General features: G+C 34.7%; 1 protein-coding gene across 3 annotated transcripts in view; it reads left to right on the forward strand.

Annotated features, from left to right (window-relative positions):
• Window positions 1-20,831, forward strand: part of Cdh7 (cadherin 7) — a 134,768-nt gene extending 113,937 nt beyond the window's left edge. For all 3 annotated transcript variants that reach the window (XM_040738179.1, XM_040738178.1, XM_040738180.1), the window contains 2 exons: window positions 1,596-1,847; window positions 18,588-20,831. In XM_040738179.1, the coding sequence (XP_040594113.1) occupies window positions 1,596-1,847; window positions 18,588-19,081 (746 nt within the window). In that variant the 3' untranslated portion in view covers window positions 19,082-20,831. The remainder of the gene's footprint in view (window positions 1-1,595; window positions 1,848-18,587) is intronic.
• Window positions 20,832-27,927: the final 7,096 nt, after the last annotated feature.

Consider the following 27,927-nt stretch of genomic DNA (forward strand, 5'->3'; position numbering starts at 1 on the left):
TCAATATTGGATAAGCAAGTATTAAACTATTTAGGATTTTCATACTGTATAACAATATGATCCTGATTAATTTCCTTTTGTTTCTCTTGCTTAATTTTAATTCTAAGAATTTCATGAATTCTAATTAGTTAATTAAGAGAAACCACAGAGAAATACCCTCAAATTAAATTTATTTCTGTAATATAAATTGAGTTACATAAACACATTAATCACCTTTCCATTGTTAAAGTTACTTTAACTTTCTTAGATGAGATAGAATATTGAATACTAATTAAACTATGCTATTAATAAAATATTTTAAAGTATATTGATTGAGAGAATGTGAATAATAATATGATTTGTAAAATTTACTCAATAATTTCCATTGTGAATATCTCTGTTAACAACATGCTGCTTATTGAATTTTTCAGTTATTGATGGACCATTATAATGGTAGTCCCATAGGATTACATTAACTAATGAAATCAAAACATCTTATTTTCTGCCAATAAGCCATGTGAACTTAGGAGTTGGCCTGGCTCATTTCTCAGAGCATATTCCCTATATCAGTGATAGTTGATTGCATAATCAATTTAACTAAAACTATACTATTTTATTTTTTCTTTATTTATCTGGAAAACTGTCATAAAGGGAGTAGATTTCAAATGATACTAAAAGAGGAACATATACCAACTGATAACTTTTACCCTTATTCCTCTAAGGATATATAAATATTTATAAAAATTCCATTTAATAAAATATTTTTTAATTTTTTATTATTTTAACTTTTTACACATATTACTCTCAGTTCCCTTTCCCTAGCCTCCTTCCCCGGCCCCACATTCCTCCCAGCTCCCCATCCCACTCCATCTTGTTTCTGCTCCCCATGGAGGGTAAGACCTTCCATGAATTATTTTCAGAGTCTGTCACCAGGAAAACATTGCAAAGAATCAATGAAACAAAGAGTTGGTTCTTTTACAAAATCAACAAGATAGACAAAACTTTATCCAAAATAACCAAAAGGTAGAGAGAAAGAGAGCATGTTAATTAACAAAATCAGAAATGAAAAGGGGAACATAACAACAGACATTGAGGAAATCCAGAGAATCATTAGGGCATACATTGAAAACCCGTACTCCACAAAATTCGAAAACTTATAGGAAATGGACTATTTTCTACATGGATATCACCTGCCAAAATTAAATCAAGAACAGATAAGCAATCTTAGCAGACCTATATACCCTAATGAAATAGAAGCAGTCATCAAAAGTCTTCCAACCAAAAAGAGCCCAGGCCCAGATGGCTTCAGTGGAGAATTCTGGCAGAAATTCAAAGAAGAGTTAGTTCCAATACTCCTCAAAGTGTTCCACATAATAAAATATTTAATTTTACATTATCATTATTTTTTTGCTATCTATAGAAGAATAAAACACCTTTAAATTAATTCCATAGGAAGTATGCCTCTCTGTTCAAGGAGATTTACCAAGGGATGTTGAAAAAAAAAGTATATGACACATCAGTTCTACAATTAAGGAGCAACATGAAAAGAATGACTCTAATTTTGAAAAGATAAAGTGTATCAGAAGGCTTGTTATACATTTTGTTCTTCTTCTTAGACAACACAGCCTCAGTACTCACCAGGAGAAATGGCTTCCGAAGACAGGAGCAATCAATTTACTACCTGCCAATTTTCATTGTGGACAGTGGATCCCCTTCACTAAGCAGCACCAACACACTTACCATCCGCGTCTGTGACTGTGATGCTGATGGTGTAGCACAGACCTGCAATGCAGAGGCCTACGTTCTACCCGCTGGTCTCAGCACTGGGGCCCTGATAGCAATACTGGCCTGTGTCTTGACACTATTGGGTAGGTACTGGTTTTTGTTCTTGCTTTATAGGAGCAGTTTGCAAAGCAAACTTACACCACAAGTTTTCTTAATTCGTTTTCATTTCCTTTGAGTATCTTTTTAAGGATATGTAAATAATTTACCAGATGGTATTAATGGTAACACTCACTATTTGTCTATTCTGTCTAGCTGTGTGGTTTAAAGTACAAATCATAATAAAAACGTGAACTTCATTTTGAAAATAGAGCACAGGAAAAATTATCTGAACTTCTATGATTGCTGTTCTATAATTGAGTTTTAAATTTAAATTTATTCTCATGTTTGAAAAGTATGTGCATAAGCACTGTATTAAACTAAGAGTATTTTTTCACGTTGTTTTGATAGTATGCTTGTTTGAGAACTTACGGCATCAAGGAAAACATTTTCAAGAACTATGTTCAGTTAGTTTCTTAAATTATTTTTATTTTTAAGAGACTGAAGATGTGGCAACACAAACATTACAATTTCTTGAGAATTATTGTCATATTTAATTCTACTTTTCTAAAACTAACATATTATCTGACTGAACTACATTTACTTACACCTGCATAGGAGATTATGCAGCATCCTTTTTAATATTGAAAACTATCCAACATGGCCGTGGATAACCAATGAGTTTATTTAAAGGCAATGTTCTCATTCACAGTTTAAGTTTCTACAAGGATGACAAGCACTTGACTTTAGATTTGTGGCTATTTCATGTGTTTTCTTTTGTTTAATGGAGTAGTAAATCCATTTACAACATGTTTTTATAAAATCAGCAATGAGCTTGGAGATGAACATGACCTGAAGTTTGAGATAGATTTGGTAAAGTATGTACCTGTGTCCTACTCTTTATCTGTGTTACTCATTACTTATTTGTAATGTGAGTGCTAGCTTCTTTGTAGAGTAGCTTCATAATCTCAATGGTGAACTCATGTGACTAGTCTTGTAAAGATGTGAAATTTAAAGGTGACAATTCATGCACAAAACTGCTTGTTTACTATATAGTGAGCATACATGTGTCTTTAAGTGTCATTAATAGAAGAACAGTCCTCACTGTATTTATCAAGCAAAGGCTAGCTGCTAAAATAAATAGTATCTTAAAATAGAAGTTATTGTCTTCAATCTAGAAGAAACTAATTGCACTACTCTTTCTCAAGATCTGTAGGCAGTTGTCATGAAACTTCCAGAAATTCATTAGAGCTGACCAAATGACCAATAATTCACAGTTAAAAAGTGGTTAGAATACAAAGACTAAGAGTAAGTATGAAAAAATTGGAGGTACTCTGAATAAATGTGCGTTGATCTACTTGGCTTCTAAAAGATAATAATAAACACAAAAATACAATATTTACTTTTACTTTATAAGACCACCATAACAACCTAAGATATAAAATCAGCAATACATTTTAATACACAATGTCTTCACTGTGAAACAACCAAATCAGGGGAAGAGAAGTAGACAGTGTGTGTGGAACACTTTAATCTTTTGCAATTTATCTCCCTCCCTCCGTCCCCACCCTCTCTCTCTGTCTCTCTCTTCCTCTCTCTCTCTCTCTCTCTCTCTCTCTCTCTCTCTCTCTCTCTCTCTCTCTCTCTCTCTCTCTCATACACACACACACACACACACACGAGGAAGGGGGCAGAAATAATCCATTATAATGTGCTTCTACGAACAAGTTATGACTGACTGTACTCTCTCAAGTTTGATTATCACTTAGAGTTGTTTAACTTTTGGCTTTTAAAACTGCCTTTTTTGACTCCCCAGGGGAGGCCTCACCCTCTTTGAGAAGTAAATGAGGGGTGAGGTAGAGGGAACATGGGGAAAGTGGAAAGGGGCAGAGAGGGAACTGGAATTGCTATGTAAGATAAGAAAAGATAGTTTTGCTTTTAAATTTAAAAAAACTGTCTGATGAAGCTTGTTTCACTTCTAATATATGTCCTCTGTAACACTTAGCTGAATTTCAATCAAGGTTCCTTGATTCTTCTAAAGTTTATAATGACTAAACTATTAATTAAAGTAAAACTTGCAACCCACTCCTTTAATCCCAGTACTGGTGAGTCAGAGTCAGAGTCAGAGAGTCAGAGTCAGAGTTAGGTAGATCTCTGAGTTTGAGAAAAGCCTGGTCTACAGAACAAGTTCCAGGATACCCAGGACTACACAGAGACCCATTTCCCAAGAGACAGACAGAGAGAGAGAAAGAGAGAGAGAGAGAGAGAGAGAGAGAGAAAGAGAGATGGGGTGAGATGAGGGAGGGAGGAAGGGAGAGGGAGACAGGGAGGGAGAGAAACAAGATTTATTAGCATCTAATTTGATTCTCTGTGTGTGTTTGTGTGTGTGTGTGTGTGGTGAATTTGTGGTATGTGTATGTATATGCCTGTGTGTGAAATGATGTCTTAGTGTGTGTGATATGACTACCTGTGTGTTGTATGGTTTTGTGTATGATAGGAGCATTGTGGTGTGTGTGTGTGTGTGTGTGTGTGTGTGTGTGTGTGTGTGTGTGTGTGTGTGTGTGTGTGTGTGTGTAAGGCGGGGTGTCTGTAGTGTGGTGCGTGTCTATGTGTGCATGTATATGTGTTTATGAAAGTGTGTTGTTTGTCTATGTATGTGTTATGGCTGTGTATATGTGGTGTATATCCCCACATTCCTCCACCCCTCACCACCCACCCTAGTGCTTGAACTGGCGCTTCAGAGCCCATTCTTTTCAGGATATCTTGTTCAGCCTAGATAAAGGGGGGGGGTTGATGATGATCCTTCCTCAAAGATATGTGCCAGACTTCATTGACTACCCAGGACATGGCCAATTTTAAAGCCAATGAAATTTACTTTTTCACAGGTATGAAGGTGGAGTACATATCTTGGAAAATGTCTGATTCAAATATAAAAATGGCTCATTTTATAGCATATCAAAAAGTAATGCAAATCTAGGCTCTAGATGTGAGAAGTCCAAATTTTCTGCACCTTCTGAACTTATGAACAAATGTTTTATATAAAAATGAATGAAAGGAATTGCCCCTGTTGATGAAGAACTTGAAACTGATGTTCATTTAAGGAGGAAATTATAGAAGCCTCCGGGCTAGAAATTCTAATAAAGGAAAATACTTTCTTAGGAGTCAACATTCTGTTTCTGTGTTGTAACAGATTGAAGTTACTTGAAAAAAATGATACACTGAATTGCTAGAATGTTAATACTGGACAGCATCACAGAAAACAATCTTCACCTTGAGTCTATGCTAGGACAAGAAGCAAGGATTCCTTGTTCTCAGTTATGACTTTTTTGTTTAAGATTTTTAAAATTAAAAATCGATTTATTTCTCTTATAATATATACCTATTACAATTTCTGCTCTTGTTACTCCTCTCAGTTTCTCTCTACCTCTCCTCTTTTCTGGATCAACTTCTTCCCTGTCTCTCATTAGAAAAGAAGAGGTTTCACTAGAGTATCCAGCCTCTGGTTCCTGGCCCTATGGGGCAAGCTCCCTCTCATGGTATGAGTATCCAGCTGGACCAGTCAATAGTTGGTCACTCCCACAATTCCTGCATCATCTTTAACCAGCTCTTCTTAGAGGCAGGACAAATTGTAGATTGACAGGTCTGTGGCTGGTTTGATGCTCCTGTTCCTCCACTATTGCCTGGTTACAGGAAATAGACATTTCAGGCTCCATATCCATTATTGCTAGGGGTCTTAGCTAGAATTACCCTCATATATTCCTGGGACTTTCCATTACAATAGGTTTCTAGCTCATCCCAGAGATGCTCCCAGATTACAGAGAGTGTCTCCATGAGATTTTCCTGGGCCCTCTGCATATATGGTAGAGTTGTGTAGCTTGGTCTTTTTGTGGGACTCCTAAGAGTGGGAGCAGGTACTGTGGTAGAGCAGTCAGTATGCTGAATCTTTAAGCCATATCTCAAGACTACCATTACTGCTTCTTGATTGAATAGGAAGGACAGGAAGCTTGTCACATACCTGCCAACTTTTCTTCCTTTAGCATCAATTTCATGACATGGAAAGTTGGATATGTCAACCTCCTTCTCCTCCATCTGTATTTTTCTAATCTCTTGAATGATTTTTTATTTTTCCCAATTGCCCTTGCCTCTCTTTGAAACACATTTATACCTCAATGAAACCAATAACCCAAAACTCAGAGTATGAGGCTTCTATTATAAAGAATGAATACATCTTGAATGAAGTCAGAAGCTTCACCTTCAGATTTCATCATATGGAGGTCAAACAGTCACCTTAAACATTTTGCATTCTACTCCATATATGTCAATCAATTTGGTATTGTAAAAATTAATAAAAAGTATGCCTCATAACTAACAACAATACCAAATTGATCTGATGTATTATCATAGTCAAATTCATATGTTCTCAAATCCAGATATTTTTCAATTAGATTGAAAACACTTTAAGGAAAGAAAAATATGTACAACTGACACATTCAGTCATTACTGTAGTGGATATGTCAGAAATTCAGAGGAAGAATTTTACCTGCTTTGGTTTAAAGTAGCTCTAATCATTAACAGTTGTACAAGTATTTTGAGACTGTTACAGCTGGATTATGTTATTCTATCCAAGGATGTCTGTTTCTTCTCACTGAAGCTTCTGCAGCATGTACTGTATTATGTTCTACTCATTTCCCAACTTTGATCATTGTTGAGAGAAGCCTTTTTCTTGTCTGTCACTTTGGTTTTTCCCGCCAGTTGCCTGGGCTCTGCTGCGTTGTAGTCCCCAAATAACACACAAGATGCTGAATTAATTATGAAGCTGTTGGCCTTGCTTGTTTCTTACTGGCTAGCTCTGGCTTAAGTATTTACCCCATAATTGTTAATCTAAGTATTTCTCTTACCAGAGAAAACTTCTGGACATCTTACTTCTCTGGCGGGCTATATCGTGACTCCCTGTGTTTCTCCTACCCTGAGTCCTCCTGGACTCCTAGTCCCACCTATCTTGCTTCTCTATTGGCCAACAGTGCTTTATTGACATATACACAGGACTTCCCCATTAGATCATAATTCCAAGTGTTTGAAAACATGTATTGTCCCTTCATGCTCTTTGATATTCACACAGCTCCATAAGCTCTGGCTCAATAGCTTGTTTCTAGAAATTCAACATTCATTACACATAATTCTAGTTAGAATTTCAACATGTCTAAAGTGGGCAGCTTGACATTCATCTGCCATACACTATTGCATGATGCTTTTGTGACCTTATAAAATTGAACTAGATTTAACTGCTGTTGCTCTGGCTGCTTACGATTTTGTTCAACTGGATAATGTATTCTTGTTTTTTTAAAGTGAAGTCAGAATTTTATTAATATGTAAAAATTTATATCAAGTCACTGAGAATTATGATGACAGCAGAAAAGACATTTAAAAACTATTATTCTTCATGATCTCTAACAATGAGCTACTCCACATCTGAGATAATGTGCAGGCTCTCAGTTTCTAATTTATGATAGCAAATATGTTCTCACTTAAAGGAAGGATGAACAGAAATGGAATACCTTCCTAAGCTAATGCATCAAGCTTGTCATTGACCCAAGTACTTAGTTATTTTTTAACATAGAATGATTTAATTCTCACAAATTGTTTCCTAGGCAACTATTATTTTTGTATGCCCCTTCTCTTAGAGCAAACAAAAGAAAGGGAAGTAAGCACAAAGTCACAGGGCAAATTCAGATCAGAATCGCAAACTCAACATAAGCAGCAGCAGGGAGGAAACAGTTGACCTCTAAATATTCTTGAAAATTTGTCTTCTGATATGAAAAAGCAAGATGCTGCTGGGAAGTCACTGAATGTCCTTAAGTATCTCAAGCTTGGTAGCTACCACAATAAAAGGAGAAATGTTTACTGTTTGATCTGGTGGATTTCTAGATCTTTAGTAAATTCAGGATGTTTAATTTATGATATGCTCCAGTGAATTGTGACTTTTGGAGTACACACCTGCAATTACACATATTATTATTTCAAGACTGTATTTTGATACAGAATATAGCACATAGATTGTGCTTATGTAAAATATTCATTAAACTTTGAACCGTTTGCTCTTTCTTATTTGAGGTTAAAATGAAATCATTATAATTATCACATTTAAATAAGAGGCACCTTGGGATACTCATTTTCAGTAACGATGGATGAATTTTTGTTGTAATTAAACATCTCTGTGTCTTGAGACATGGTAATTATTATCTATTTTTGCATGTCATTTGCAAATCTGTATTTGGTATAATTTTACATCAGGTCTCACTATGTATAATCCATGTTCTATTGAATAGCTGAAATTAGAAATCTCAATAGAGGTATCAGATCTTGAACTATATTCCTACATCCTGGTCTTTTCTTCATTTAGATTCCAATATTGTTGTTTTTCTGAGTCTGCCTTCTCTCTATTTCATCTTTAGCATTGAGTTAGGATTTAATCTTTCTTTATCGTTTCTTTTTTATTTATTGGCTCTTTATTTAATAATTGTTGCTGCATACATATCTATTCTTTTTTTTTCCCCAGGGCGCAATTGGTTAGCATGCAGTACTTATGCTTTATCATTTCTTTAGTTTATTTAATTATTCCCTTTGTTTTGCACTATATTTTGTCAAAGCTGCGTTTTTATGTTCTTGAATTTTGGAAACTACTTTACATTTTTTGTTACATTAAAAGTGGACTAATTACTGACAACCCCTGCACATGAATAAAACAAAAAAACTTGCTTTTATTTTTTAAAAAATGTAGTTTTTAATCATAAAATACTTCCTGATTACAGTTTCTCCTTCCTCTACTTCATCTCCATCTCTCTTCTTATTCAAAATCGAGTCCTTTTTGTCTCTTATTAGAAAACTAACAAGTGTCTAAGGAATAGTTATGATTCAATATTTAGATAAGACACAACCTAACGTATCAAAATTGAACAAAACAACAAACAGAAGGAAAAGAGCTTAAGGAAAGGTACAAGCAACAGAGACCCTCTCATTTACACTCACAGGAATTCAACAAACCAGTATTACAGCAGACGTTTTTAAATTCTAAATGTACTTGTGTGAAATTCAGTTTTAGAACTTATTTCTCTCTCTCTCTGTCTCTATCTGTGTCTCTGTCTCTCTGTCTCTGTCTATGTGTCTCTCTCTCTCTCTCTCTCTCTCTCTCTCTCTCATGAAGACTAAACTCAGGACTCAAGATGAGAATTTTAGCTGTCAGGTCTACCTTAATTTTTCTCTTTTATCACAGTGTGTTTAGGCCCAAATGTACTCATTGCCTTTTGCGGGTTTATTTTTCTTGTATGCTTTAATTTGCCTATAAGAGGACCTCTTTGCTTTGTATTTCAGGAACTGTTTGTTGGCTCCTGAATCCAAGTTGTGTGCTCTCACCTTTGATCCCTTTAACAATGTGTCTATATTAGTGTTATTGCATACATACTAGTTAAGAAAGATCTACCCGCCCTGAATGCCTGACTCTATTATTTTATCTGTGTGTCTCTTCTAATGAACTGCTACTTCCAGAGGCAGGGGCTACACATTTGTCATTATATGTGACACCTCTTGAATTGAATTTCTGACAGACAGAAGAAATTCCATGTGTTATTGCTGAATAGCTCATATACATTGGATGTACTCTCCAGCAAAAAGAACATTTGATTTTATATTTTGATTATGCATTAGCTTTATACCTCTTGAAAACTAATTTTCATCTTTCTCCTAAGATTCAATATTTGGAAGACATTTTAAATTGAAATTTATAGTCATGTGTGTATGTATGTTTGTGTGTGTGTGTGTGTGTGAGACAGAGAGAGAGAGAGAGAGAGAGAGAGAGAGAGAGAGAGAGAGAGAGAGAGAGAGAGAGAGAGAGAGAGAGAGAGAGAGAGAGAGAGAGAAGCAGGGATGTACCATTAATAAAAAGGACACATTCCAGTAGACATGTCAGATACCTTATAATTAGTTCAACATATTGTACTTGTTTTATATCTTTCTCAATGACTCACTTAAGCTATGTCAGCAATAATTAATTCCCACTAATTGATGTGTCAAATAGATTGAAAAGTGCAAGTTAAATTGTTGCCCCTTTGTTTCTGGGATTATTTGTATATTTCTGATTCTACAACCCATAGACTCAAACTGAAAACCTTGTCTTATTTTTGTACTTCAGAACTTGTCTTAGGTTTTACTTCTGATGACATTATATTTCTGATCTCCAGCAGTATACCTTCTTAGTATTTTGTTGTAAAACAAATTGTTAATTATCTTTTTGAAAAAATTAGAAGGAATGAATATGTTTAAAGACAGCCAAAATTTTCCATCAATCAAGATGTGTTCTTTCGTAAGTGACCACCAGACATATAACTGTGTATGTTATCCTACATCATCCTTTAGGAAGAGTTGTGGGAAACGTTCCTTCCATTATTTTTAAAATAACAACTACTCTTCTGAAATGCACTTCCTACTTCCTTCCAGGTTCATATTACACTCTCTACCCTAGATTTATGTTTGTTGCTCTAGGAGTGTGTTCTTACCACTGTACCTATTAATAAACAAACCTCACCCTCACTGTCCTCAGTATCACAATATCTACTTATTATGTTGCTAGCATTTGTCAAACTTTTCTATCATCATTTTTATTTAGTAAGCAGGTACCATGTATAAATTATATGTATATATAATTTGTTGATGCAAAAACATCCCTTGAGACTAATGAGATTTATATTCTTATTCTCTATTCCCTGTTCTCCTTCCCTCTATTACTCATGTTTAACTCTCATTCACATACTCCTTTATCTAGTATTTTATTAAAATATACAATAAAGAGTGTAGGAGACAAAATTTTAATAGATTCTTAAATACCATTTATCTATATGCATCGTTTAAGGTTTGCAATATAATTATCACATGCCAGAAAAGACCCAGTATTCATTGTTCCTCATTCAGAAAACACAATGATTAGTATCAGATTCCTTAACTATATTTTTGGTGTTCATTCTAATCATTGTAATCATATAGACCAAAATAGAATCTGTAATTATTTTTGTATACTAGCTTCCATGTTTAAAGAACTAGGAACTTAGCTGAATAAAGCTTGATGGTATGCATTAATCAAATATGTACTAGCATTTAATAATACTAGAAAATGTTTATTGTATATGATTTTATGAATATGAACTCAATGAATCTTAACAAAATTACCATGAAATACAGGTTACATGACAAAACAGTAATATTATCAACAAATATATGTGAGGAAATTGGTTTTGAGGGAAGCAAATTATGCATAGAACTGCCCATCTAGTACATGACGCTAGGAGTCTCACATCTCTCTACTGCACTTGCAATGTATGATTGATTGAAGTAAAATATATACATTAGATGAAGACAAGAGGAAACTCACATATGAATCAAAGATGAACTGGATGTTTCTGGTGTGAGTATCTTCCTATTTGAGAAAATTTATAGAATATGAAAAAAATTACATGAACCATGGTGACATTAGATCCACTGCTCTTAAGTGCCTTGAATGAAAGTAACGTGAACTCAAACAATGTTGGTACAAAGATAGGTAGTGATAAAATAATAAAAAAATCTATTATGGATCTATTATGGTTCTGCGTACTTTATTATGTTCTGCTTTGTTAATATGTTTTCATTTCAATGAACTTGTCAGCAATTATTTTAGAATACGGTCTATTTATCCAGAAAAAAAAAGGAATATTTGGATGTGAGGGATAGCAGGGTTCTCTGTGTTTAATGGTTCAGAAAAACATGAGTGCATTAGACTCACCAAGGAAAATTTATGGGAAAAGAGGAATGGAACCAATAAAAAAAATTGAAGGATAGTCTCCATAAGTGTTTCTTATGAGCAGCCACAAAGCAAGTGATGTTTGGGGAGGAGAAACTTATACAATTTAGCCTTTCCAATTCATCCCGTCTTTCTCCCCCCTCTCCTGCTTCTAACCCCTTTTACACTTGCTATGTAGAGCCCCATCATATCCTTTCAAGAGTATAGATAGTTAACCCACACTAAGTTTCAAGTGGTTGAAAATATTTGGCTGTATAGTCTCATAGAACGAAACACCATGTATGAAATAAAGGATAAACATCCTACAGTAGCGTTAGAAAGCAAGAAATCCACTCATTGATCTCCTTGGTCTCTGAAATATAAGAGAAAAGCCTAGTATTTCTCTAATATAAGAGAAATAATCATCTCAAATAGAAGACATGTATTGAGTTACCTGTTATGAAAAAGGAAAAACTATTGTGATTGGATAAAAGTGAAGACAATAGATTTTAGTTTGGAAAGTTTCAGTAAAGTGTTTCCAGTTTGGTTTCCCACCCCAATTTGGGATGATGGAGTTGTTCTGTGGAGGAATTAAGATATGACAATAGTAGACACACTTTGAGATTGATCTTCAATAGGGAGTGAATTAGATGTTAGTTCATTATGACTGTTCATGATCTGATGCCCATGAAATTGAAATTAATATGATGAATAACAGAAAAAGTAAAATGCAATTAATATCCAACAAACACAATGCCACAATTTTAAATTATAATTATTATTATTTATGTATTTATTTTCTGGCCACAGTTTCCCCTACTCCTCTCCTCCAAAACCTTCCCCCACCTCCCTTTTGCTCCCTCAACATCCACTCCTCCTTATTTCTATTCCAAAATGAGAAGGGCTCCCAAGGATATCAACCAAACATAACACATCAAGTTAAAGGATGACCAGGAATCACCCCCTGTATTAAGGCTAGGCAAGGCAAACCAGTATGAGGAGTAGGGTCCCAAAGGCCCACAGAAGAATCAAAAACAGCCTCTGCTCCTACAAGAAGATGAAGCTACACAACTGTCACATATGTGCATAGGGCCTAGGTCAGTCCCATGGAGACTCAAGGTTGTTGTTTTAGTGATTGTGAGCACATGTTGTTCCAGGTTAGTTAATTCGTTGGGGTTTCTTGTGGTGCTTTTAAATTATCTGACTCCTACCATCATTCCTCCCACACGTCCTCAGGATTTCCTATGCTTCACTTAGTGATTTTTGTGAGTTTCTGCATCTGTATATATGAGTTGCTAGATGTGGCCTCTCTGATGATAATTGGACTAGGCACAAATCCATGAGTATAGCAGAATATCATTAGGGCATCATTATATTGACATTTTTTCCAGTTGTGTTTGGTTCTTTCCTAGGTCTCTGGGCCATCCATACTCTGGTTCCTGTCCCTCCATGCAGTGTCAGGGATGGGCTCTCTCTCTGGTGGCATATGTCTCAAACTGATCCACTCATTGGTTGGCCTCACACACAATTTTTTTACTCTTGTTTTTTTGATTGTTTCTTTTATTTTGGTTTTTTGAGACAGGGTTTCTCTGTATCCCTTTGGAGCCTCTCCTGGAACTCGTTCTGTAGACCAGGCTGACTTCGAACTCACAGAGATCTGCCTGCCTCTGCCTCCCCAGTGCCTGTATTAAAGGTGTGCGTCACCAACACCTGGCCCAAATTCTGTGCCATCTTTACCCCAGATATCTTGTAGGGAGTACAAATTGAAGATTCAATGTTCTGTGCCAAGGCTGGTGAATGACGCACTACACTGGAAGTCTTGCCTGGTTACAGGAGATGACTGTTTCAGTTTCTGTATACCCAATTGCTAGGAGTCTTAGATAGGGTCACCCTTGTATATTTTTGGGAGATTCCATTGCGTTAGGTTTCTACTTCACCCTGAAATGCCCTCCTTTCCAGTTTTCTCTCACCTTCCACCCACCACCTGATCCTACCCTTTCCCATTCCTATTCAACCACAGTCTACCGATAGAATCTATACTATCTTCTCAGTGATTTCTTCACTGAGTATATATTGCCTAGAAACTTTGAACACTTTCCCATATCTTGTTACTGCTTTGCATATATTTAACATGATTTACCATGTAGATTCTCTCAGAAATTTTGTATGGAATATTATCAAACTAAATTCTAAATCTGTATAACCTTTACTCTGTGACTGTGCTGAAATTTCTTTTCCCATAATCTTTTCTTACGTCTCCTCTTCTGTACTTGATATCATTATCTCAGTGAAATTATTCATTTGGAAACACAAATCTGTAGCATAAGAAGTCTACAAAATATGTGCCTTTGCGTCCATCTCTTCACATCAGCATTCTCACTATTATTTGCCTTCTAGCCATATTTTTCTCCAACTCCTGATCACTGTGTTCCTCTTGCCATGGATCCTGTGTCATACCACGTGCCCTCCCTGTCCAAGCTCTCAGCTCTGCATACTTTTCCATAAAGATGTCTTCATTTGGATCTGTTTACTCAGTGTCTACATCTAGAAAACAAGGTTTCTTTCTTTTGAATAGTTATCACAGTTCAACTTCTTTTTATTTTGCTTTATTTTGTTTATTTGAGACAGGGTTTTTCTGTAGCTCTGTTGACCCAGGCTGGCCTCGCACTCACAGAGATTCACCTGCCTCTGCCTCCTGAGTGCTGGGATTCAAGGCATGTGCCACAACTGCCCGGCTTTCCGAGTTTTATTTCTAAATTTATTTTATTTAAATAATTTCCTTCCAACATGAAATGATACATATAGTTACAATTACACAAATATGTTTTACATATTTCTAAATGCAGTATGCATGTTTATATATTTCCTTGCCTTTCCAAAATGTGTATTCCTTTTCAATAGTCATTTCCAAAGTTATAGAATAGTAGTTAATCTATGTTCTATTTAAAGGTTAAATTTAATTTTCCGATGTGCTCAAATATCTAGAAATTAATTCTCTCCTTGGTCATTGAAATGCTAAATTATGCAAGCTCCCAAAACAACTAGTATATTTCTTATTTTCAAGCAAGCTTAAAAAACTACATATTCATATTGTACCTGAGGCTGATCCAAATCAGCTGATCTTAGGTTTCATATCTATTAAAAGCTCGAGTGACAAAAAGTTTAATAGTAGAATAAAATGAAGTTTAACATGATATAAGAGCTACTTTTTCGGTAAATGTAAAAATATGATTCCTTTGCATAAAACATGATATCAGTTGTCTGAAAGACTGACAATTTTGAAATGCTTTGTTTACATTGGCGTTGATTTAAATTTAAAGAAGTCTTATTTCCACATAGCACTAGTTTTCTTCACTTTTGTACAATTAAGCTCATGTATTCTTGGAAATTCTTATTGTCATTTGTTCTCCATGCTCCATGTCCACCTGTTATCACTTGTGCATACACTTTGTCACCATACTCTTTGCACTCTTTGCTTTCATACTCACCTCTGCAATAGGTATGGTATCCTTTTTGTTACACGCAGTAAGAATTCTCATTAGGCTGTTGGTTATTGTCTCTGCTTTCATTCTGAGGAGTTTGTGAAACGCTGCTGTTCCTGAACATGATCTATAAATTTCAAATATTTGAGTTTGTTTTATAACAGCCTTACTTTTGAAAATTTCTTAAAAGAGCTGGAGATATTCCTTTCTTCCCTCCAACCTCTGCCTCTTCTCCCCAAATTTATATCGTTTTTATTATTGGTATATGCATGTGTACACATGCATATAAAACCTACTGAGTCCCTTATTCTTTATTTCTATGTGTATGTGTCCAGAGATGAAGACTTAGAATTGGACACCCTATGGCCAAATGATTCTCCTTCTAACAGTAATCACTCTCCTTTATAGTACTTAATCCTAAGTATGGCCTGTGGAATTTCCCATTATATAAACTTTTTTTTTTTTTTTGTTTTACGAGACAGGGTTTCTCTGTATTGTTTTCGAGGCTGTCAGTCCAGCCCAGCCTCGAACTTACAGAGATCCGCCTGCCTCTGCCTCCCGAGTACTGGGATTAAAGGCATGCACCACCACTGCCTGGCCCCATTATATAAACTTTAATTGTCATAGTTATACTTGTCATAGTTAGTGGTCATAATGTTGATAGTTCATTGGTGCATTTTACCTGCTGATTCCAAGGAACCCAGCCTATCAGCATGTGTCTTGGACCTATGGCTATTAAAAACTTTATACTCCCTCTTACTCAATTTCCCTGACAGTTATGTAGATGTATCTTTTGGGATTGGGCTCCCTACCATCAACTTATTCTTTCTGATTGGGTGTGCATTTTTTAATGGTTTCATCAGTTGAAAAATAATCTTTGCTCTTGTAGTGTGAGTTATATTTATATGTGGGTGTAAGTTTAGGCATTTAGAAAACAGGAGATGATATTTTCCTTTGTACTGACAGAAGTAGTTCCTTCCTTCAAGTCTCAGATCCCTAGACCAAAAATGTAGTTGGATAGTAGTTGGTAGTATCGGCCATGAATTATCTAGGAGTGATCCTTTCCTTAATTAAGGGTTTATCTGCATGACTGTAGTATATTTGAATGTTTATGCATATGTACTCACTTATGTAGATTCATGTGGAAGACAGAGAATGACATAGGGATATCTTCCTCAATTACTCATGTTTTGAGACACTGCCAGTGACTGAAGCCTGAGTCTCATTACCTTGGGACAGAATACAGTTCTGGGTACCGCCTGTTTCTGTCACTCACAGACATGTTGCTCCTACCTGTGTTTTTTTTTTCACAGCTGCTAGTGATTTTTAATTCAGGTCCTCATGCTTATGATTTTCACATTGACCTATTATTCCCCAGCTCCACTCTCTCTGTCCTGTCCCCTCAATCTGGTCAACCATGTTCCCATCCTCTCCAGCTCTCAGTCCACTCATGAAATCTCTTTGTTTTTCCTTTATACATTCTTTTTTTTTATAGATTCTTTTTTTTTAATTTTATTTTCCAGTTTAAATTTAGATAAGAAACAAGGTTGCTTCACAAGTCAGTTCCAGGTCCCTCTCCCATTCCCTCCCTTCCTCCCGTGCCCTCCCCCCCCGTTATCCCCTCATTTCTCCAGGGAGGGTGAGGCCCTCCATGGGGGTGTGCATAGTGTGTCATTTCTAAAATCAGGAACAAAACAAGGCTGTCCACTCTCTCCATACCTTTTCAACATGGTCCTTTATACATTCTTAACAGCAAGAGTACTTTATAATTATTCTAAGCCACTTATTTGTTTTCACATTTTGTAGTGTTAGACATCAGACACAATGCATTGTACATGGTGGACAAGTACTCTATCAGGGTGCTGCAACCTCTTGCCCACTAACCTCCTTTTTAAAAAATATGCTGAGTGTTAAGGATGTAGCTCACAGGGAAACATGCGTCTACACGACCTGAAGACCTGAATATGAATCTGAGGAAAGCACATAAAAGCCAAGCACGGTAGCGCAGGCCTATATCCTGAGCACTCCTATAGTGGTGTGGAAGGAAGAGAAAAAAAGTCCGCCGATGTTTGTAGGCCAGGTAGTTGTTATTATACAGGAGTAAACAAATGAAACATATCTCAAACAAGGAGGAAGTGAGGCTTCACACCTGACACACCTGTTTTCAGACATCTGCATGCACAGTGTTGCATTCTCATGTGAATTCTCTCTCTCTCTCTCTGTCTCTCCTCACCTCCCTCCCTCTCTACCCTACCCACTTACACACTTAAAAATAGGATGAGAATAATATAACCCAAAAAGTAATATAATGATATGTATATGTCAGTCTTCTAAAATTTCTGGAAACTTCAAGAAAATTCAATATGAATTATAAAGACACATTTTGGCATTTAAGATATAAAGATTTGGCCAAAGATAGGGCTCAGTGGTTAAAAGAGCTAGTTGACTTCCAGAGGACACGGGCTTGATTTCCATCAAACACATGGTCATTCATTGCACTCGGTAACTCCAATTCCAGGGAAATTTAATGCCCTGACAAGCAACAGGCACATACAAGGTATACAGGTATGCATGCAGGAAAAAATATCCATGCACACAAATTGAAAACAAATATTTTAATTAGAAAGACAATTTATACTTTTGTGTTGTTTTAAATACATTTTGAATCACAAATTTCTAAACACCCTTTTTATCCCATTTTACTACAAGTCTTGGAGCCAGGAGAGGGAAGCACAGTAAGATTGTGTGAATTAACAATGCAGAATGCACTTAATCTCTGTTACACTCAGGACTATTGTGTTTCTCTCCTTTGCATTCCAGAGATACTGTACATTTCAACATTTACCATGTATTTTTATGAGGGATAAAAATCCTTAATGTTAAAAATAATTTCTTTCTTAAGTCTTTGGCCATTGCTGAAAGTCTCACAGTCTGCTTTCTGTCTTTGGGTTTAATACAGAGTACCGGGTCAATATTTCACACTCAAAACTGGGACTCACTTTATTATAGAAGCTTTTAATCTTGCTACATGGCATGGCAAGCTGGATATCATTAAACAGCTGAATTTCATAACAAGGACCAGACATTTCTTCAAAGAACCTGATCAAATTCTCTTATCCATATCTGTCTGGCATTGCACTTGTTATATTAGATACAAAACATTTGCAAATGACATTTTCCCTTCCCAGCAATGAAGCAGTTCAAAGGCGCCCTTTATGTTGTGTGGCTTTGAAAGTATTATATTTATTCTGAACTGGCCCTTCAATTATTTCTATCAAGTATTTTGGAGGTTACAGCAGACATCAGTAGTGAACAGGCTTAAAAAAGATTTTTATGGTTTGTAAAAGCATTTCGTTTTACAGCCCTCGCTTGTAGTTTCAGCACATCTGCTGATTGAATCTCCATGACACAGGGCAACCAATTGGTTGCTCTACTAGGGGATAGAATGTGAGTCTTGGGCTTCACTAGCTTACGTTTCTCTTTGCCATCTCTCGTTTCAGTGCTGATCCTCCTCATTGTCACTATGAGAAGACGAAAAAAAGAGCCTCTCATTTTTGACGAGGAGAGGGACATTAGAGAAAACATCGTCAGATATGATGACGAAGGCGGGGGAGAAGAAGACACGGAAGCCTTTGACATGGCTGCGCTGAGAAACCTCAACGTCATACGAGACACCAAAACCCGCAGAGATGTGACTCCTGAAATTCAGTTCTTGAGTCGACCGACTTTTAAAAGCATCCCAGATAATGTCATTTTTAGGGAATTTATTTGGGAAAGACTGAAAGAAGCTGATGTGGATCCAGGGGCTCCACCATATGACTCTCTGCAGACCTACGCATTTGAAGGAAACGGCTCAGTTGCTGAATCCCTCAGTTCTTTAGATTCCATCAGCTCAAACTCTGATCAGAATTATGATTACCTAAGTGACTGGGGTCCCCGCTTTAAACGACTGGCTGACATGTATGGAAATGGCCAAGAGACCTTGTACTCATAGCCTTGGACAGTTAATTTGAAATGTACTGAATAAAAAGGGAGCAGAAAAAAGAAGAAGAAATAAAAAAAGAACAACTTTAAAAGAGAAGAAAAGAGGGAAGTATTACATACAGTAAACAAGAACTTTACTTGTGGGACAAAAGAGATTGTAAATATATCTCCATTTTAACTGTTAAGGTTTCTGCCTTCCTAAAACATTCATTATATTATACAAGGGTTTTCACTGACCACAGAGTCTGAGCATTTGAAGTCTATTATTTATTTATTTATTTATTTATTTATTTTGATAAAAAGGAATACCTAGGTTTTTTTTGAATAGATAGCAACTCTCCTATACTTGCAAAGGCACCTAAACTGCCTTATCAAGTCATGTCCTGTGTTGTCAGTTAATCAAGGATACCCTGTACAAATATTCATGGTACCCTCTCTGTGAAGAATAGAGCATGGCGTGCCCTTGAAAAATCCCAGAACTTCTTGCCTATAAAATCTTGGAAGAATTTTACTTCTACTGAAGCTTTTATGCTTGTTATAAGATAGAATTCAACATGATTTTATTGCTGTTGGTACACAGAAATATTTTATTTAGGAATATACAAATCTTCATAATATCTTATCTTAGTGAGACTTTCAATAAAAAACAATAAAGTTTAATTTAAGACAACATAAATCATAGTTTTGTCAACAATTTTAGAAGGTGGTCCCATTAGAGAAAAAATCGTTAATAATTCTCCAAGTTCCAAGTTTTGAAATCTGGTGTAGGTATGTTTTAAAAACATAGTTGCTGTCTATTCATTAATTTTTATTATCTCTTCTGATTTGTACAGGAGAATATATTTTTATTTGACACATAGTATTGTGTTTATTTTGGGACTCCAGTCTCCAATCTATTCAGGTTCATCTTATGGCCTCATGGTATTAAGCTCATCAGGACATGCTGAGTTTTCTGCAGCTTGGACTACAGTAAGGAGATGAAGCATGGAAATGGAGAAATAACTACACTGCAACTGAGCCTCATTTCCTCTCACATCTCAAACAGGAGCATAGCTCCATGGAAGTTCACATTTTTCTTCTGAGCCACTAGAGAGTACAAAACTGGCAATAAGCTATTTGAGTTTCAGTAAGGCGTTGGAGAGAGTTGATATTTTTCATTGATACATGAATTACTTTCCAAAATCATGAGTTCTGTATGCTCTAAAAGACTTGTTTCCCAGCTTATTTTGGTGTAACACATTGATTGAAAGATTGAGTTTTTAAATATATTTTTAAATGTATGATACCATATATTTTCAGTCCATTGTGTCCCCAAGTAATGAATAATGTGTAGTATCTCTATAGTTTGGATGTGTCAAAGGGAAGGCAGAGATTTCAAGTAATCACATGTGTTTAAGATCAAGGTGGAGGTCTCAGAATAAGCTGACTTGTAAACAATAATAAATGTACTTATTTTTCCTGAATTAATACTAGTTTACTGTGAATATAAGTAAGAAAGAATGGATTTATTTTTTCTTTATTTATTTAAAATTAAATAATTATTGGGTTTTGAGTAAATGTAGAGGTAACACTGGGTATGTTTTGTGTTCTAAAATTCTACCTTACGAGAAGCAAAATTGAGAAAAAGAATATTATGTTGATTAAGTGAGAAGCTACGTAGCATTTTGTAACTTTCAGTCCATCATTAGAAATTGAATATATGAAAGAGGCCTTCAGCTTCATATTCTGAGTAATTCAATAAATTTGATTATCTGCCAACAGACCTTTAGTTGAATAACTTATTTAGATGCTGTCCCATGACTAAATAGCTACTACAGTTCTTGCTCTTTTCACAGTCATATGCATCAAATTTTCCAACAGATTATAATGTCATATTGATACTTCTTAGACATACAGGAAATTTTTTCAAATTAAAACAACCTTCCTATTTACCTACTTCAATAAAATCAGATTGTGATGTCAGAATTATATAGATACTGAATTTGCATAGTAATGAGAAAATAATTTGTTACAAATCCCCTGATGCCTGGGAGAAAATGAGATCGTTACTATAGGGGACAGTGGTCTCAAAGCATATGATTTTAACACATATCACAAAATATAGGTGTAACTGATTTTTACAGAAGGAAGCTAACATTTTCATGCATATTTTCTCATCTTGTAAAATGAATGGATTTTACCCTTTAAATTCTGTCCATCTTGTGTTAATGACAGCTTGAGGAAAAACAATGGTTTTACTTTAAGTACTGGCTTGAAATTGTTTGCATATATCATATAATTATTTGTTTCTGTGGTAGCTCTTGAAATTGCTGAAACTAGATGGGAAAAAAGTCCTTACTATCAGAATTTATTTTTTTTGGTTTTACAAGACAGGGTTTCTCTGTATTGTTTTGGAGGCTGTCGGTCCAGCCTGGCCTCGAACTCACAGAGATCCGCCTGCCTCTGCCTCCCGAGTGCTGGGATTAAAGTCGTGAGCCACCACCGCCTGGCCAGAATTTTTATAACATTCAAAATTTAACATCAATGAGGTAAATATTTTATTATGTATTACGTTAGCTTTCTTTTATGTTCTAAAACATGATGCCATTTCTGTCATAATGATTCAGAGCTAAACGATTGTATCAGTTTATTGAAGAGATGAACTATTACATAAATTGAGGGAATTTCCAAACTTCATTTAAGCACATATTTATTATTTAGTGGTTTAAATTTGTCATCGTACTTTAAGCAGTCAAATCTCATTCTCCAAATTCACTCACATTGATATGATTTTTATCTGTTGGTTTTCTTTTTATTTTGTTGAAAGGCTCCTATCCTAGAGCCTATGGTTGCCTCATATTCATAGCAATCCTCTTTACTCAATCTTTGGTCTACCTGAACTAAAATTTTATGTGGCCATACTTGATCTCTAAGCCCTGAGCTATTTCATAAAGCCATAACTTAACAATATAGCTACATTATAAATAAATATACTATCAAATAATGATCCTAGAAGAATTATTTACATAAACACAGATACTGCCATGGAAGTAAGAGTCAATAGAAGGGAAATACTTTATTGTGATAATCAGTGTCTTAACAAAGTCTAGTTCAGAAAACTGGGTAAGAATTCTACATATTTAAATATTTTTCATTTCTACAAAATAGCAATTTATCGTGTATAAAGTAATGTCTACTTTAAATATTTAATTCTTTAAAAATATAATTGGAGCTCATTTATTACTATGTATATTGAGAAAATACTCCCAAGTACCTTTTCTTAATTACTTTTTGTATAAGTTTAACTCATTATAAAAATGTAAACAATATCCCAGACATTAAACCATTGGCAGCAACTAACCAAAATCAAGTAAAAAATTGACCTGTAAACATCAATGTACCAGTAATTTACTCAGTGGACCTTGGTCCCTGTGCCTTTGTTATAAAGCTTTGCTGGGAAAGACTACAGTTGAGGCTGGGTACAGAATGCGCATGATCTACCCTCCCTAAAAATTTTCAGTTACCTTAAGTCTATAGAAAATCCATCTATACTTGCCCTGGTAATGAACAGGCATGGACAACTGTTCTTCACCAATAGGAAGGAGAGTTGTATAGGAGGAATGAGTAACATCTTTCACAAAACTCACAAGCAGAAATGGAACCACCAACACAGTAAGCACATGATGTAAGGGAAACAATTTAGCTCTTTATCCTCACTATATTTGTATTTAATTTAGAAACATGAATGCTTCACATGTCAATCCCAGCTTCCTCTCCCATCCCTCCTCCCTTGTCCCTCAACCAGTCCCTCTGGACCCACACCCAACCCCAACATCATTCCCCTGGGAGGGTGAGGAACGCCTTTCATCCAGGGAAGGACCTAGGCCCCTTCCCATGTGTCCAGGCTGAGAGAGCATCCCTCTATTTCAACGGGCTCCCAAAGATCATTCATACACCAGGGTAAACACTGTTCTACTACCAAAGGCCCCAGTGATTTCTGTGGCCTCCTCACTGACACTACATTTATAGAGTCTGGATCAGTCCCCTGTTGGCCTCTCAGGTATCAAGAACTCCCCCTTATCTGGTCAGCTGTCTTTGTGGGTTTCACCATCATGGTCTTGACCCCTTTGCTCATCACTCCTCCATCTCTGTCACTGGGTTCCAGGAGTTCATTTCAGTGGAAACAATTCAGTTTTAACATTGTAAATTCTTTAAGCACTAGCAAGAAATATTAATCATCACATTTTCAATTTTAACCTTACATCTGTTGACCTATACACTGTTTTAATTGCTCTTATTGCTTTATTTAATCATCATTTAAAGTTTATTTTTAGTTAATCTAATTTAATTATGGTTGATTAAATCTTCACCTTAACTCTTTCAGGTCAGGGATAGCTGAAGGCAAGTAAAAGATGTGATAATTAATTCATGAGTTTGTGTACTTTCTGTTAGTCTACTTTTATTTTGATATTAAATTGGCATGCTTAATTATTCACAATCAATAGTTTGCATACATACAGTGATATGTAAAATTTTGACAGGGAAATTCATTTCAATCATTTGTAGTAACTAAATACAATTGATCAACATTGATAGTAAAACTCCAATTCTTGAATACAATAAAGAATACAATAGGATTTACAGCCTTTGAATTTGGAATTTAATTAGATATTTTGCAAGGAAATGTGGTAAGTCATGAACACACAAAAGATATCTAATGCTGTGATTTTAGAAATTAATAGAGAAATCCCCATTATAAATTCAAGCAGAAATCAATGTGTGTCATAGTTCCACACATTTAAACTGCAATGCTGACTTTGAGTTTACCGGAAAATGACACTTATCTGAATATCTATAGATGTGGCATATTGGAAACATTGGCAAGTTTGAAGCAACTAAAAAGAAATTAATAAATTGTCAATTGACTAAGGTTGTACATTATGCCTCTTTCTGAGTTCAAGTATGCATTTACATTGGAAGAAAGATCTTGGTGACCAAAGGAAGAATGCTTAGATGAACCAAGTATATTGTCATGTTTATCTTGCTGTGTACATGTGATCTCATTTTTCTCTCAGGACCTGGAATGTGAATTATTTTTTTGTGATATTTTACCAGACTTTTCTTCTTTAATATTAGTCATCCAAGGTCAAAAAACCTGTTCCAGGAATTAAATGTAAGCACACTTGTCTGAGCCATAGACACAAGGGTGATTCTTTATACTTTTATATCTTCATTATTTAAACAGAGTCATTGACTATATTATTTATTTATGATGCTCATGAGATTAACTAAATGTATTTTGCAAAGTGTAAAGCATTGTAAAATATGAAGAGTTTATGAAATAACATGGGAATTCTTTTAAATGATTAGTTACATTCATTTTATGTACTAAATTCAGACAATTTCTGAATGTTCAAAGAAATAATTGGTGTAATTGATAGAAAACAGAATCAAAAAAACTACAAGAGCATTTTCAAACATTTGACTTCAGTCCATTCAGTCATTTATAAATTTTAGAGTTATCAAATTTTACAATAGATAACAAAGAACAGTTTTCCATACTCATGTCATAACTACATAGAAGATCAAGGATTTTAGGTGATTCTAGTATTACTAAAAAACAAAACATAAGCCCAAGTGTTAGAAATTGTTAAAGCAATGATACTCAGAAGTTAGTTGGTATGTTGGTACCCAGAACAGAAAAAAATTTCAGATTCTTGAAAATTCAGTACTTTTGCCATAAACACACATGTATGTATATAAGTTGAAAGGCCTTCAATTTTGCATATATATAATTATTTAAATTTGTGAAGTATACATATATATAACTTAAAATTTTGTTTTTATAAATACATTGATATTACACATATATGTACTGAGCATGCTCACACATTTATATAAGTCTACGTTAATGGTTAAATTAAAAGATGGTTTTTAAAATTGTCTTTTGATTTTTAAATTAATTATAATCACTAGATTCAATCTCTATAATATTATGTGAACACATTTGGAAAAAAGGCCACTTTGATGAAGCTTCTCACTATTATAAAATTCAGAATTCTCAAAATATAGATAATGAACATTTCATATAGGTAAAATACAACAGCATATTTTGCCACCGGAGTTATTACTGAGTATTAATGTGATTCTAGTGTAGCTATCTTAAAAATAATTGAAATACCTTTTATAAGATCTTCTGCTTGCTTGAGGGTCACTTATCAAGAAAGACATGATAGAGTACAGAAATTCTAATTCCAATGAATATAGACTCAATCACCAAAATCCAGTTACATTTGCCCTTAAAAATGAGATTATGATACAAAGCTAGGTTTTGGATTCAATATGTGGAAGAGCCTGCAAAGAAACTGTATTATCAGCTGAAGTACTAATTTTCAGTGAAGTAAGTGTAAAATATTTCAAATAAAGATTCAGGAATCAATGTATAGTTCCCAAAACAGTGACCAAGAAATGTGTGTAAAGTGTACAGTGAATAAATGAACCAGTTGTAGGAAAAATGTGGGAACACTGCAAGAGCTAAGATTGTTTCAAAGTTATTTGCTTATTTGTGTGGGTGTTGTTTTAGTGGATGTTTTGCTAGATTTCAAAAAATGAAATATTAACCTGATATGTTAGTATACACTTGTAACCCTGATACTTGTCATGTTGAGGTAAGAAGACTGCTCTTTTGATGTCAACCTGGGCCATAGCAATATCCTAGCTAAAAAAAAAAAAAAATCAAAGAGAAAAATAAGAAAAGTTTGACAGAAAATAAAATCCTTAGAAATAAATAATCTCCCACCTCCTGATAACTACTTAATCATCATTTTCACTACACCTTAGTTTCCTCACAACTTGTTATAATGGATAATATTGTTGGTAAACTCCAATGTTTCTTTGCAAGCAACTGATTTTGTATGAAATTATCTCAATAAATTTTATATGTAAATTTAATTTTAAGTTTCAGAAAAATCCTCATGAGTTGTGTGAAATCCTTTTCTTACAAGCAGAATTGAGAGCTTCATGCACTATTTCTGAAGAGCAGGCATCCCAAATTTAATGGAGAAAACTCAGAAATCTGGAATTATTGTAACTTATCTCAGAAAACCCAGGAAGTAAATGGTGGAGATCGAAAATAAAATATAATATAGAATTATTTGGCTATCATTGTTTCTAACACCACTAAAATTAAAAGGATGGAATTCTGGTTTGTGTAGATAAGAAAGACTTGAAATTTATTTTCAAAGTATGTTTCGAAATTTAACTAAGCTCCAGTTCTTTCAATGTCTATTAGATTTTTACTTAAACATTTACTAAAATATCTTAATTATTTGTTTCAAAATAATCAGAAATTTGAATAAGTTTAACATAAACACCATCACACTATTGTTATTCTATTTCCTATTATTTGCTTGAGTTGGTACCCTAAAAAAAGACAATTTTGACAATGTCATAGCAGAAGAAATGCTTTTATTCAGACTCATACAATTGAGTCCTTGGTTCAGAAGATTTGCAAAACAAGAAAATCTACAAGCAATCAAACAAAACTAAAATAAAACTCAGAAAAGAAACTAGGACAGATGAATTTCAGAAGCTGTGCTGTCAGCACACAAGACTTGTAGGTACCTGGGTGGACTGGGGGCACCTGCTTACCTAGGGATGGGACTTTGTGAGCAGCCAGAGGACATTCCAAGACTTGAGAAGATACCAAAGTTAGGAAAGGATAGTTTTGTCTTTCATCCCTGCACTCTTTGAATTTGACAGAATAAACAAAAATCCACTAAGCAGAAAGCAAAAATTACCATGAAGATGGTATTAAGATATTCTTGAGAACATGAACTATTATTGTTACAAACGTAAAACTTAAATGAGTTTAATATTAACGAAATGAAAAGTAGATTAAAATGTGAAAAATAATAACCATTTTAATGATGGGTTTATTTCATAAAAGAAACATTTATGTAGTGTAAAATGAATTAATATTTGAAGCTAAATATTAGAAACAGATTCTTTGAAAATTGAAAGTAGGGTGGGTGGGAGTAGAAAAGTCAAAACCTATTGGATAACAGCTGGTGAGGGGGTGTGGAGGGAAAGGATAATTGAATGGAGAATTGTCCAATAAAAATGCATATAAAGACACTGACTTGGTGGCTCATACTCTGGAGATATAGGCAGGTGGTTTTCTATGAATTCTGCCTGTACTAAAAATTGACTTCTACAGAAGACAGGAATATATAGTAAAATAGCTGTGTCTCAAAAGAAATAACAAAGCATTTCATCTGCATGCTAATTTAATTAAATTTCAAAATGCAATGGAAATAATTTTTAATATATTAGATTACTGCAAGGTAGACAATTTGTCTTATATTCATATTATTGCCCTACCCTGAGTGACCCTGAATGACCATGTGTAACAAGGGTAAATATAAGATAAGCAGTAAGTTCACATTTAATGTTCAGCAAGACCAAGGATATATGATCATACATTAAATAAAGCCCAGTGTGTTTCAAAATTGTGAAAACTTACAAAATGTGATGTCTGTTTACAATAATATTGCTAGGAAAAAAGAGAAAACATTAAAAACACTAGCAAATATATTAGAATTTAAATAAAATCACAGGGTAAATTAGAGTATGTTCCAATATGATACATAGCAAATAAAACTTCAAGATACATAGGGTTAAACAGAATATACAGAGAAATTGCTTAGATATTAATAATTATTGTTTTCATTACTCAGCATTCTCTAGTGTAAACAACCAAAAGAATTAAGATATATCAAAGGGTAATTTACTGGATTGGTATATCCAAAAAGGTATGGATATTCCAACAAGGGCTGTCTTCATGTTGACTAGGCTGAGAACTTTGTAGTTGCTCAA

The sequence above is a fragment of the Mesocricetus auratus genome, unplaced genomic scaffold, assembly GCF_017639785.1.
Source record: "Mesocricetus auratus isolate SY011 unplaced genomic scaffold, BCM_Maur_2.0 Super-Scaffold_100676, whole genome shotgun sequence".
Lineage (NCBI taxonomy): Eukaryota > Metazoa > Chordata > Mammalia > Rodentia > Cricetidae > Mesocricetus > Mesocricetus auratus.